Source organism: Microcaecilia unicolor, chromosome 8, assembly GCF_901765095.1.
Source record: "Microcaecilia unicolor chromosome 8, aMicUni1.1, whole genome shotgun sequence".
Taxonomy (NCBI): domain Eukaryota; kingdom Metazoa; phylum Chordata; class Amphibia; order Gymnophiona; family Siphonopidae; genus Microcaecilia; species Microcaecilia unicolor.
In genome coordinates this window covers 16945404-16957830 of record NC_044038.1, presented here as the reverse complement: position 1 = coordinate 16957830, position 12427 = coordinate 16945404, and the positions used below count along the sequence as shown (strand labels likewise).

At 48.9% G+C, this 12427-nt stretch overlaps 1 protein-coding gene across 1 annotated transcript in view; it reads right to left on the bottom strand.

Moving 5' to 3' along the window:
• The window catches only part of MAD1L1 (mitotic arrest deficient 1 like 1), a 1314438-nt gene that overhangs the window by 1291594 nt on the left and 10417 nt on the right, over positions 1–12427 (bottom strand). Inside the window, exon 5 of the mRNA XM_030212095.1 lies at positions 4721–4845. Coding sequence (XP_030067955.1) covers positions 4721–4845 — 125 coding nt within the window. The remainder of the gene's footprint in view (positions 1–4720; positions 4846–12427) is intronic.

The following is a 12427-nucleotide window of genomic DNA, read 5'->3' as shown; positions in this document are numbered from 1 at the left end:
AAAGGTACGCCAAACCCTGGCGTAAGCAGTCGAAGTAGAGCGCTTCCTCGCTCTCAGCATAGTGGCGATGACGTTGTCTGAGAAGCTCTTCTTCCTCAGACGCTGCCGCTCAATAGCCAGGCCGTAAGACCAAAGGGGGAGGGATCCTCCATCACCACGGGACCCTGATGTAACAGACCCTGCTCCACTGGCAGCCCCATCAGGAATATCCGGCCCGGATGCTTTGCCAATCGGTCTAGCACCCTGCCCAACATGGGTCAGGGCGGGAACACATAGAGAAGCTCTTGTGTTGGCCACTGAGAGAGGAGAGCATCTACTCCCAGAGATCGAGGGTCCCGTCCTCTGCTGAAAAAGCGCGGCACTTGGCAATTGGCCGATGACGCCATCAGATCTAGGCTCGGCTGGCCCCAGCGCTTCGTGATGTCCAAGAACGCCTGAGCCGATAACTGCCACTCTCCGGGATCCAAGGTATGGCGACTGAGAAAGTCCGCCTTGACATTCATGACTCCGGCAATGTGGGCCGCTGACAGCTGCTCCCGGCTCGCTACCGCCCACTGGCATAGATTCATGGCTTCCTTGGCTAGAGGGGCGCTCTTGGTACCTCCCTGGCGGTTGACATAGACCACAGCCGTGGCATTGTCCAACAGGACCCGTACTGGCTGCAACGGCAGTACCGGGATGAACTCCAAAACGCCAACCGAATGGCTCTGAGTTCCAGGAGGTTGATAGACCACTTTGCCTCTGCAGGAGACCAGAGCCCCTGCGCTGTCCTTCCCAAGCAGAGGGCTCCCCAGCCCGACAAAGAGGCGTCCGTCGTGACGACAATCCACTCCGGGTTCACCAGAGGCATTCCTGCAGACAACTTGTCTGTCTGCGTTCACCAGCTCAGCGCCTTGCGCACTGCTGGGACCAAGGGAAGGCGCACAGCATAATCCTCCGACATCGGAGTCCAGCGCAGCAGCAGAGAGTGTTGTAGTGGTCTCATATGAGCCCTGGCCCAGGGCACTACTTCCATCGTGGCCGTCATAGAGCCCAACAGCTGCACATAGTCCCAAACCCGAAGAGGAGAGGCTACTAGGAACTGGTCCACCTGAGCCTGAAGCTTGACAATCCGATTGTCTGGCAGGAACACTCTGCCCACTTGGGTGTCGAACCGAACTCCCAGATACTCCAGGGACTGAGTTGGGCGCAGCTGGCTTTTCTCCCAGTTGATGATCCACCCCAGGGAGCTCAAAAGAGCAACCACCCGGTTCACAGCTTTGCCGCACTCTGCATAAGAGGGGGCTCGGATCAACCAGTCGTCCAGATAAGGATGGACTTGTACTCCTTCCTTCCTCAGGAAGGCCGCGATGACCACCATTACTTTGGAGAAGGTCCGCGGAGCAGTAGCCAACCCGAACGGGAGGGCTCTGAAATGGAAGTGTCGGCCCAGTACTGCAAAACGCAGAAAGCGTTGATGAGGAGGCCAGATGGGAATATGCAAGTACGCTTCCTTGATGTCCAAGGATGCCAGGAACTCTCCTGCCTTCACTGCCGCTATAACAGAGCGGAGGGTCTCCATGCGAAAGTGCCGAACTTTCAAGGCTCAATGGACCCCTTGAGGTCGAGGATAGGCCGGACAGAACCTCCTTTCTTTGGAATCACAAAGAAAATGGAGTAACGTCCCTTGCCAAGCTGATTTTCTGGCACCGGAACGATCGCCCCCAGGCGGATCAGATTGTCCAAGGTCTGCTGCACTGCCACAGCTTTGACCGGAGACTTGCAGGGAGAGAGTACAAACCCGTCTTTTAAGGGTCGGCAGAACTCTAGCTTGTAGCCGTCTCTGATGACTTCCAGCACCCAAGCGTCTGAAGTTATTGTGGTCCACTCGCCCATAAACGAGGACAGCCGTCCTCCAATCTGCACCGGGGCGTGGACCAAGGCCCCGTCATTGGGTAAGAGACCCTGGGGGAGGACCGGAGGGAGCCCCTCCGGGACGGCGGTCTCTGCGAAAGGAATGCTGCTTGGGGGAGAAGTTCCTCTTGAAGGAAGAGGGGGCAGAGGAGCCCGACCTGCCCGGGCGGTACCGACGGGCTTCCTGCAACCGTCCTCTGGAGGTACCAGGGCGAGTACTAGCCCGAGCCCTGACCTCTGGTAACTTCTTGCCCTTAGACGTGCCGAGATCGGTCACGATCTTGTCCAGCTCGACCCCAAAGAGCAGCTTGCCTTTAAAAGGCAATCTAGCCAGGCGGGATTTAGAGGCGTGGTCAGCAGACCAATGCTTCAGCCAAAGCCACCGCCGCGCAGAGATTGTCTGAGCCATGCCATTAGCTGAGGCTCTCAAGACATCATACAGCAAGTCTGCCAAATAGGCCAAGCCCGATTCCAGGGCCGGCCAATCAGCCCTCAAGGAAAGATCCGAGGGGGAAGCCCGCTGCACCATAGTCAGGCACGCCCTGGCCACATAGGAGCCGCAAACTGAGGCCTGCAAACTTAAAGCAGCCGCCTCAAAGGACGACCTTAAGGCCGCCTCCAATCTTCTGACTTGGGCGTCCTCTAGGGCCGTGCCACCTTCCACTGGTCACGCCGTTTTCTTAGTCACCGCAGTGATTAAAGAATCCACGGTAGGCCACAGAAGGCCTCACGTTCACTTTCAGGCAAAGGATAGAGGCGGGACATAGCCCTAGCCACTTTAAGGCTCGCTTCCGGGACATCCCATTGAGCCGAAATTAAGGTGTGCATGGCATCATGCACGTGGGAGGTTCTAGGCGGGCGTTTCGTCCCCAGCATAATGGCAGAGCCAACAGGGGCTGAGGGAGAGACGTCCTCCGGAGAGGAAATCTTCAAAATGCCCATGGCCTGCCTAACAGGTTGGGCAAATCCTCTGAGCTAAAGAGCCGCGCTGCAGAGGGGTCATCCGCTCCATCCGAGCGGGGATCCGTCTCCTCCAAGGAATCCGCAAAGGACCGTTGGGAGAACTCAGATACGCTGCCCTCATCTACATCGGAGGAGACAAAGTCCTCCAAGGCCTGGGAATCAACCCGAGGGCGGGAACCTCAACCTCTTTACCAGACGAGGGAGCAGGGGCAGCGTTTTGCATAAGGAAGGCCTGATGCAGCAGCAAAACAAACTCGGGGGAGAAACCCCCCAGACTGTGCACTTCCGCAGCCTGGGCAACAGCCCTAGACGCACCCTCAACCGGCGCTCGCAAGAGCGGGGGAGAGACATGCTGCGCATCCAAAATGGCGTCCGGCGCGACACTCCGCAAAGGAGCCGCGCGGGAAGAGCGGCGCTAAACTTTAGCCGCTTGGTGCCGTCGCCCAAATTAAGGGCGTTCATGGCATTAATGTCTCCAACCTCAAGGGCGGCCCAAGAAGAAGCCGTCCGAGCCGCGTGGCCGGCCAAGATGGCGGAGGCGAGGAGCGGGGGATGGGCGTCTATGGCGGGAAAAACCGCCACGCCGGACGAAGGACCGGAACATTCTTCGGTCATGAAACTGTCACCCAACAAGGGCGAATCAGGCTTTAAGACCCCCGCATCCCCTCTAGAAGCGCTCAAGCGATCCGGGGAACGACTCTTTACGCCCTCGCCCTCCGACGCCATATGCCACGTGGAGATAAATCGGGGATCCCCTGCCCGCTATACAAAAGGTAAAAAATTACCTGCTTTCCGCTCCGAGCTGTAACGACCTGGTGTCCCAGTGAGTAGCTGCAATGAACGTTTAAATAAACGTCGAAATAAACGCCTTTAAGGACGTTCAAAAATTTTTTTTTTTTTTTTTTTTTTTTTAACGGAGCCAGCGGGAGGGGGGAGAAAAGGAGGGACCTGGCACCACCAGGTTTGCGCTTGCTCAAAAGAGCCCTCAACCCCAGGCACTCAACAAAACCTAAAAATTAGGCTTGGAGGCCTAGCCAGAGCTGCTGCTGTGTGTGACCACCACCTGCTGAGATAGAGAACATACTGAGGAGTTTCCGGCAGCACATGACCACATATAGGGAGGCAAAAGTTTGCTCTCTATCTCCACCTGCTGGTAGATGGACACAACCCACCAGTCTATGGATTGATCAGCATGATGAAATGGAAATGATCTTTTCTACCTTTGTTGTCTGGTGACTTTTTCTGATCATGCTGGCCCAGTATCCGATTCTGCTGCTATCTGTCCTCAGTGCAGGTCAGGAAGTCATCCTCGTTAAATATCTCCCTGGCAACCCAGGACACCTCCAGCCAAACCCCCTTGCTCTCCCAGCGGTAAGGTAAACAAACCAAAAACCAATTTCTACAACTGGTTACACAAGGCTAGAGGGCTTTCACTGCAGCTCCTGCTGTGAGGATGGAGGTAAATCAACAATTTAAACCCCTCAGAGCACAGCAGGGGAGGCTTAGCCTCTCCAAGCCTCTTATACCGGGCGCCTATGTCAGATACTGTTTTTGTCTCCAACACTTCCACCGGGAGGCTGTTCCATGAATTCACTGCTTTTCCACAAACAATTCTCACATCCATGCTACAAATTTAAGCAAAGCTGTACTCGCATCTACAGGAAGGAATTAAATTTTGACTCAAGCCTCATGTGCTCACTAAATCCCATCACGTCACATGGAAGATCTTCTTTGAAGAGCTAAAACGAAAAGATTCTGAAAGTTTACTGAATGACAGCAGCTGTTGAGAAAGGTAGAGGATGTTTTTTTGAAAGGGGTTGGAGGTGGAGGGGAAAAGTCAGCTTATTATCGATCCAAGACTCACTTGCGTTGCACATCCAGCTGTTCCAACAGCTCTTGTCTCTGGGTTTCCTGTGTTGCTATTTGCATTTCCTGTGTCATTATCTTCTGCTGTAGCTCAGACATTTTACCTCTTAATACAATCACAGTCTGCATTGAGAAACAGAATAGGCAGGGATAGAAAAAAAAAATGTAAAGATACATCTCAAGCTTTGAAGATAAAGACAACAACAAGAAGACACATCAAAGTCTTTATACAATGGGATCCAGGTACAAATCCCACCTTAATTCCTTTGTATGTTATTGTAATCCCTCCAGGAACAGATAAAAACCTACCGAGCCTAAAGATACATCACAACAGACATCACACTTGTAGGCGTTTTATAAATTCAGGTACTGTAATTTCTATATCGCAGGAGGGCTCAGAAATTTTTAAAAGTGGGAGATACACCTGGGTCCCGCTGTTCAAAGTCCACTAGGCTACTCCTTACACTTGTTTACAACTCTATTAAAAACGGCCATAATACCTGAAGCTGTCATACAGCCTGGAATCCACTGTCACTTTCACTTCTTAAGGGGAGTGGGATGGGGGTCAGTAACCACTGCGGGATGAAGGAGGAGTCATGCCTTCATCCCTCCAGTGGCCAGTTGCTCAATCAGGGCATCGTTTTGTACCCTGGACATGATCAAAACAGGTGTAGAACTGGTGAAGAACGCTGGCTTAGCTGGCCTAGGTGAAGACTAGTAAGATTAAATGCAGATGTTTTATTACAGACCTCTTTTCAGTATTGACAAAGGATGGTCTTCAGAAAACCTGAAACTGACCAGTATTTATGATAGACGTCTTCTTTTTGGAAAAATAAAATACATTTTGTGTTTATCTAAAAGAAAACAGTTTATAAATCTGGTTGAGAAATGCTATGTAGTAGGTTTCCCACTGACCTATACCCCTATAATTTTGACTTAGCATACTTGATAAGATTAACTTCAGCCTTCAATGTATGTTTTGCTGCTGCTACGGCATTTTGTATAGATGAAACAATTACCTCATATGTATTTAAGACACTCTCGTAACTACTTCAAGGGTTACATACAATTTCAGTAGTCAAATATGTATTATCTACTCTTAATTAGACTACTACAGGGGGTCACGTGATGCGAGGGAGCTGAACGGACGTCCGAAGACCCGGCTCCGCTCCCGACTCCCATTATTTTTGAAATTAATCAGCTTACCTCCCGTCTTTAAAACCTACGAGCTAAGCAGGGGAACGGTAGAAGATCCGCGCTCGATTTGCGAGATTGTGTGGAGGAGAACACGGCAGAGAGAGCGGGGAATGCCCGCGAAATCGCAGAGGCCTAAAAAGTCCCGCATGCCCGAAGTGAAAGCCAAAATGGCGGCGGTTAAAGAAACCGCGGGAGAAGCGAGTCAGCCCACAGAAGTCTTTCAAGAACTGATACACCAGGTGACGGCTATATTAGAAGATAAGCTGTCCAAATTCCAATCCTCCGTAGAGCAAATTCGGGAGGCAGTGGAACGACAAAGTGCGAGACTCCAGCAAGCGGAGGAACGGATTTCCAGGCAAGAAGATAGAGCGGAGGTAGCAGACACTCGATTAGACGGCTTAGAGCGCAAATGTGAACGCCTGGAACAGCAGATCGACGATCTGGAGAATCGGAGCCGAAGAAACAACGTCCGGATAGTTGGGCTTCCTGAGTCGGTACAAGATAAAGACTTATGGAAGATTATGGAGGAATGGCTCCCAGAACAGCTGGGATTACAGTGCCCAGGAAAACCTTTGCAGGTTGAAAGAGTCCATCGGATCGGGGCACGCAGAGAAGGGGAGAACCGCCCCAGGACAATTATAGCAAAATTTTTAAATTACGCCGATAAAGAGAAAATATTGTTGGCATACAGGAAGAAAGCAGCGCTGGAATATAATGGAAATAAAATATTGCTGTTCCAGGACTATTCTGCTGTGGTCTCGGAGCAGAGGAGGAAAATGGGACAGCATTGCAAACGCCTGTTTGAAAAAGGGGTGAAATTTGCCCTACTTTTTCCGGCTAAGGTGCGGATTATGGCTGATAACAAAGTGCTGTTTTTTACTGACCCCAGCGAGCTGGCAGCATATGTGGAACGCATATAAGGAACTTGAAAAGTAAATCAGTTATGATACCTTAATGGTGATAGGACAACTTACTGGACTATAAGACAAGTGTATGAGATAAGAAATTTGCGCTAAGACCAGAATAAAGAAGGGACACTCATGAGAAATTGTGGATCCTAAAGGTCGCTCAAACTGTGATTTTAGAATGGTGCGGGCCCGAACCGTTGGATCACCCAGACTCGTGGGAATAAGTGACCAGTGGTTGGTGTCTACATCGCAGTTCTTACAAATGGGGAAATTGATCAAGTCATGGGAGCACCAGGGAAGTGGCAGTCCACGGACAATGGTAGGAAGAACTTAATACCAAGCTGAAGAAGCATTGGCAGTGATCAGCAGACATGGCAGAAGAGGACAGCCTGTGAATAATGGCTCCAGAACGAGAGAACCAGATGTTGCTGGAAGTTAAGTTGTTTTTTTTTTTTTTTTTTTTTCTTTTTTTTCTTTTTTCATGTGGAACTTGATATAAAGTTGAAGTGGGTTTGAAGATTATCTATGCTGCACATGTGTTGGAAGGTGTCAGCAAATGTTGGGCCTTTTTACTGTTCCTGTTTTTGAGAGTAAAAATGTTATAAGAAGAAGGAAAGACTAGGGCAGAAGAGAAGGGGCGATAGGTATAAAGGACGGGAGAGTGTGAACCAATAGGGGAGTCGGGAGTTGTGAGGGCGGGGGAGTTAGTGGTAAGGGGAAGAAATGTTGATTATATGGATGGCAGTGTGTGTGTTGGGAAATTGGAATGCAAGGATCAATGAGGGAAGGGAGGGTGGGAAGGGGGGGAGTAAAGGGGAGGATAGTGATAGGGATGGGGGAATGGGGACAGTTCTGGCTATTGATACTTCATGTAACAACATATCAGGGGACTGGAAGGGCATGATTGAGTGGGGAGAAGACTCCATAATTTTACAACTAGATGTTAAACAACAAGTCTGGTCTGGAGGCCTAGCTGGGGGGCCCCCGGACAGAGATACGCAGAGATGGATAAGTGCAGTATTATCAACAGATGGGCTGAATGGCTAATCTAAAAGTTGTGTCATTGAATGTAGATGGAGTGCACTCACCAATAAAGAGAACAAAAGTACTGCAGGCACTCAAGAGGCAAAAGGCCGATGTGGCACTGATACAGGAAACACACTTAAGCAAAGTAGAACACCTTAAGCTGAAAAGAGATTGGGTGGGAGACATATTTTTTGCAGCATACAATGGAAGGCAAAGGGGAGTAGCCATATTAATACGGAAAGCAATTGCATTCAATATACATAAGCTGTATCAAGACCCGGAGGGGCGCTTTGTAATAGTGACAGGATCCCTGCAAGGTGTCAAAGTGGGACTGTGTAGCGTATATGCACCAAATGTGTATTCTCATAAGTTCTTTACTACTTTAATAGCTAAATTGGTAGCTTCTGATGAATATCACTTTATTGTAGGAGGGGACTTTAATGTTACGAGCGACCCCTCTATAGATTGTAAACCCCCGAGGAAGGTGGGGCGGGGACATGAAGAAAGAGGGGTGAATCTACTTATGAATGAGCTGGGGATGGTGGATATTTGGCGCCTCCAACACTTAGAAGAGCATGATTATACTTTTTTTTCACACCCTCATGGAGTTCACTCGCGCCTTGATTACCTGCTTGTATCCCACTCAGTAAGCTTAATAGTAGAAAGGACTGGAATTGGGGAGCCCGAGGTTTCTGACCACGCACCAGTGTGGGCTGAAATGCGGTGGGGGGAGAGGAAGAGACCGGCAAGGTGGCGTATGAATCCGGCTCTGTACCAGAGTAGAGAATTTAAAACTTACCTGAGGCAGAGCTGGACGGCCTATGTTGCTGAGAATGATGCTCAGTCGGTAAACCCGAGAATTTACTGGGAGGCAGCGAAGGCCGTACTCCGAGGCAAAATTATTTCTTATGTTGCCTCGCAGAACAAGCGGCGGAGCTCTCAAATTATAGAAGTATCCGGGAGATTAAGGGATGCCCGCAGAGCTCTTATTGTCTCTCCCACAGAAAATAATAGACAAGCATATGCTGAGTGTAGGAAAGCAATGCAAGATATACTGGATGCAGGAGCGTTATACAATATCAAGCTATACAAGTATAAGCTGCATCAATGGGGGAATAAAACAGGCAAGCTTTTGGCGGCTTTGGTGAGGCAGAGATCAGGGAAGCAGTATATAGGTAAGATCCGAGAAACGGGGGGAACGGTAACAACAGACCAAAGGGCAGTAGAAAGGGAATTTGTGCGCTATTACGCAGCACTTTACAAAGAGGGCCCTTTTTCAGAGGAAAAGTGTATAGAATTCCATAGAGATGTAGATCTCCCCACGCTAACTGAAAGTCAGAAAGAGATGTTGGAAGCACCACTGCAAGGGAAAGAGGTGCAACGAGTAATTAAACGCTTGCAGCTGGCCAAAGCCCCAGGACCGGACGGCCTAGGGACGGAATATTATAAAATATTGCAGGATCTACTTATCGAACCCCTCATACATATGTGCAATGAGGTGAAGGAAACGGGCGGGATGGGACCTGTACTGAACCATGCCCATATCACAGTCATACCTAAACCAGGGAAAGATAGGGAACAAGTTGGGTCTTATAGACCCATTTCATTGCTCAATCAAGATCTTAAATTGTTGGCGGCAGTGTTGGCAGATCGATTGAGTCAGGTAGTCCCCTGTCTAGTTCACCCCGATCAAGTGGGTTTTGTTAAGGGAAGATACGCGTCGGCCAATATACTGAAAGTAAGTCGAGTGCTAATTGAAGGCAGGGGGAGAGCAGGAGATGCCATTCTGGCCAGCCTGGATGCTGAGAAAGCATTCGATAAAGTAGTGTGGGAGTATCTGTTTTGGGTCCTGAGGCGCTTTGGCATACAGGGAGAATTCTTACAATGGATTAGAGCTCTGTATAGCAACCCAACCGCGCAGATTATCATAAATGACTCCCTCACGGATGCTTTCCCATTACGGGGTGGTACCCGACAGGGGTGCCCGCTGTCACCGTTATTATTTATCCTGACATTGGAACCCCTGGCGGCAAAAATACGGCAAGAATCCAGATTAACAGGGTTAAGAGTAGGGGGTGCAGAACATAGAATAAATTTGTTTGCTGACGACATGCTTCTGATGTTAGATAAGGCGTCTCAAACGCTACCTCTGGTGATGGATATTATTAAGGAATACGGGGAATTTTCAGGGCTTAGCATTAACTTTGGGAAATCAGAAGCGTTGCCCATCAGCGATCCCTGCACATGTAGGACACGCGTAGAGTTTCCTCTGATGTGGGCCCAAAGGGGCATTAAATATTTAGGGGTGTTCTTAAGTGCAGATCAGAGCTGGATCTATAAAAAGAATGTGACAGACCGAGTGGAGGAAGTAAAACGACTTTGTAGCAGGTGGAAAGACTTGCCTATAAATTTTATGGGTAGGATCGCTTTGGTCAAGATGGTAATGCTGCCTAAATTAATATATCCTTTACAAATGCTTCCCCTTTGGGTACAGAAAAGGGAGGATTGTTTGTATAGAAGTGTGATAAGTACCTTTATTTGGCGAGCGAAGCGTGCACGGATCTCCTATGTGAAACTTACTCATACTCGCAAGCAGGGAGGTCTAAAGTTACCAGATTTAAGAACATATAATGTGGCAGCATTGCTGCGGTGGATTCATGAGCTGCAGTCGGGAGAGAGTTTTTATGCCACTAGGGGCTTCTGGGAGAGTTGGTGTGGTCAGAACGATCCGTTCGCAGTGTTAGAATCATGGGTAGTGAAAGGAGCCAAAAAGATAGTAAATAACCCATATGTGGCAGCCCTACAGCGGGCCTGGAGATGGTGGAGGGGGCATGGAGGTATAGTGAGAGGAGCTAGCCCATTCCTGCCATTAACGGGCAACATGGCCTTTCCGGCAGGTCAGGGAGTGTCAGTATTTAGGGAATGGCGCGAAAAGGGTTGTAGATTTATAGGACAATTTAGGGCAACGGACGAGGAGGCTTTCCCAGCGTTCACTGAAGTTAGGGATGAATTACAATTACCGGGCTCGCAGTTCTTTGCATACCTTCAAATTAGAGACTATGTGCTGAGCGTGGAACGCAGGAGCCGGGGGCGAGTGCATTTCACGCAGCTAGACAAGTTGTTTTTGCAAATTCCGCCCAAACTTAACAGACTGTCACAATGGTGCCAGCTAATTCGGGACTCCCAGGAGGCGCTACATATTCCACAATTAGCAGAGATTTGGAGTAGGGACACAGGTGAGGAGATATCGGTGAAACGACTGGGAGCGGTTTTTGGGGGATTAAGCAAAATTACCCCGAACGCAGCTCTGCAGGACATACAATACAGGATTTTATACAGGATACACATCACTAAAGAGAGAGGCAAGATTATGGGGATGTGGGAGGACGATACTTGTAATAAGTGTGGGAAGAGTGTGGGAGGCTTCCTGCACTCATTCATGGAGTGCCCGTGCCTACATAAACTGTGGGTAGGTGCACTGGAAGTCATTGAAAAGACGCTGCAGCGCGAAATGGAGTGGAAATATTCGGCTATTCTGATGGGATGTGGGGAGTCTCTTGGACAGCAAAGACTGGGTGTAGCTCAGTGTAAATTTGTGCTGTTGGCTACATTATTAGTTAAGAAATGCATTTTACAAACTTGGGTTGATGCGTCGCCTCCATCTCTGGAACGGTGGAAGGCTCATATGAAGGAAATGGCCCAATGGGTGCATATGACATTAAAATTTACAACAGTGCTCAGTAACCGCCAGTACAAAGATATATGGGGGAGAGCACGGGACTTGCTCATGACACCAGACCCTGATTTGCAAAGTAATGGATAGCCAGAAAGGGGAAGAGGAGGGAGGGTACATGGGGGGAGGGGGGAAGTCTCACACACAAGGGTAGGGTTTAGTAAGGGGGGGGGGGGGGGGGGGGGGAAAAATAAGAAAAAGCACATGGAGATCAAATGTATAGGTTTGTAGGTGCAAAACCTGTAATGTTTTTTGTTTTTTTTTTTCCTGATTGTAATGTTTTGAGTGATGCTGAGCTGCAGGTGACAGCAGATGTTTGTATTTGTCTTCATGATGCAATAAAGAAATTTTCAAAAAAAAAAAAAAAAAAAAGACTACTACAAAATTCACAATTTTTTTATTTCACAGTTCTTTATTACTGCTCACACTCCCTCTCTTTATCATATATATTTGCTAAACTACATACATATTATCCAATAAACCTAAAGACTTCCTATACAAATTGACTTCCTATACAAATCACAAGACTCACAATAAACTAGGCTCAAAGGACACCAGTAGCCAGATCAAATCAGAGCCGCACAGAGATGTCCCTTCACCTGCTAGATAGAGAGAATACTGAGGTTCAGCTGGCTGCACAGGTCCACATATAGCAAACCTCGGAGGTTCTCTCTATCTCCACCTGCTGAGGTCTCTGGATTGATCTGTGGGCTGCCATGAAACTATTTATTAGATTTGTACCCCGTGCTTTCCCACACAACGCAGGCTCAATGCGGCTTACATAGTAATTTGAAATACAAAGTTAAGAATAGAATTTTCTATTGATTAGGTGTGGACACGC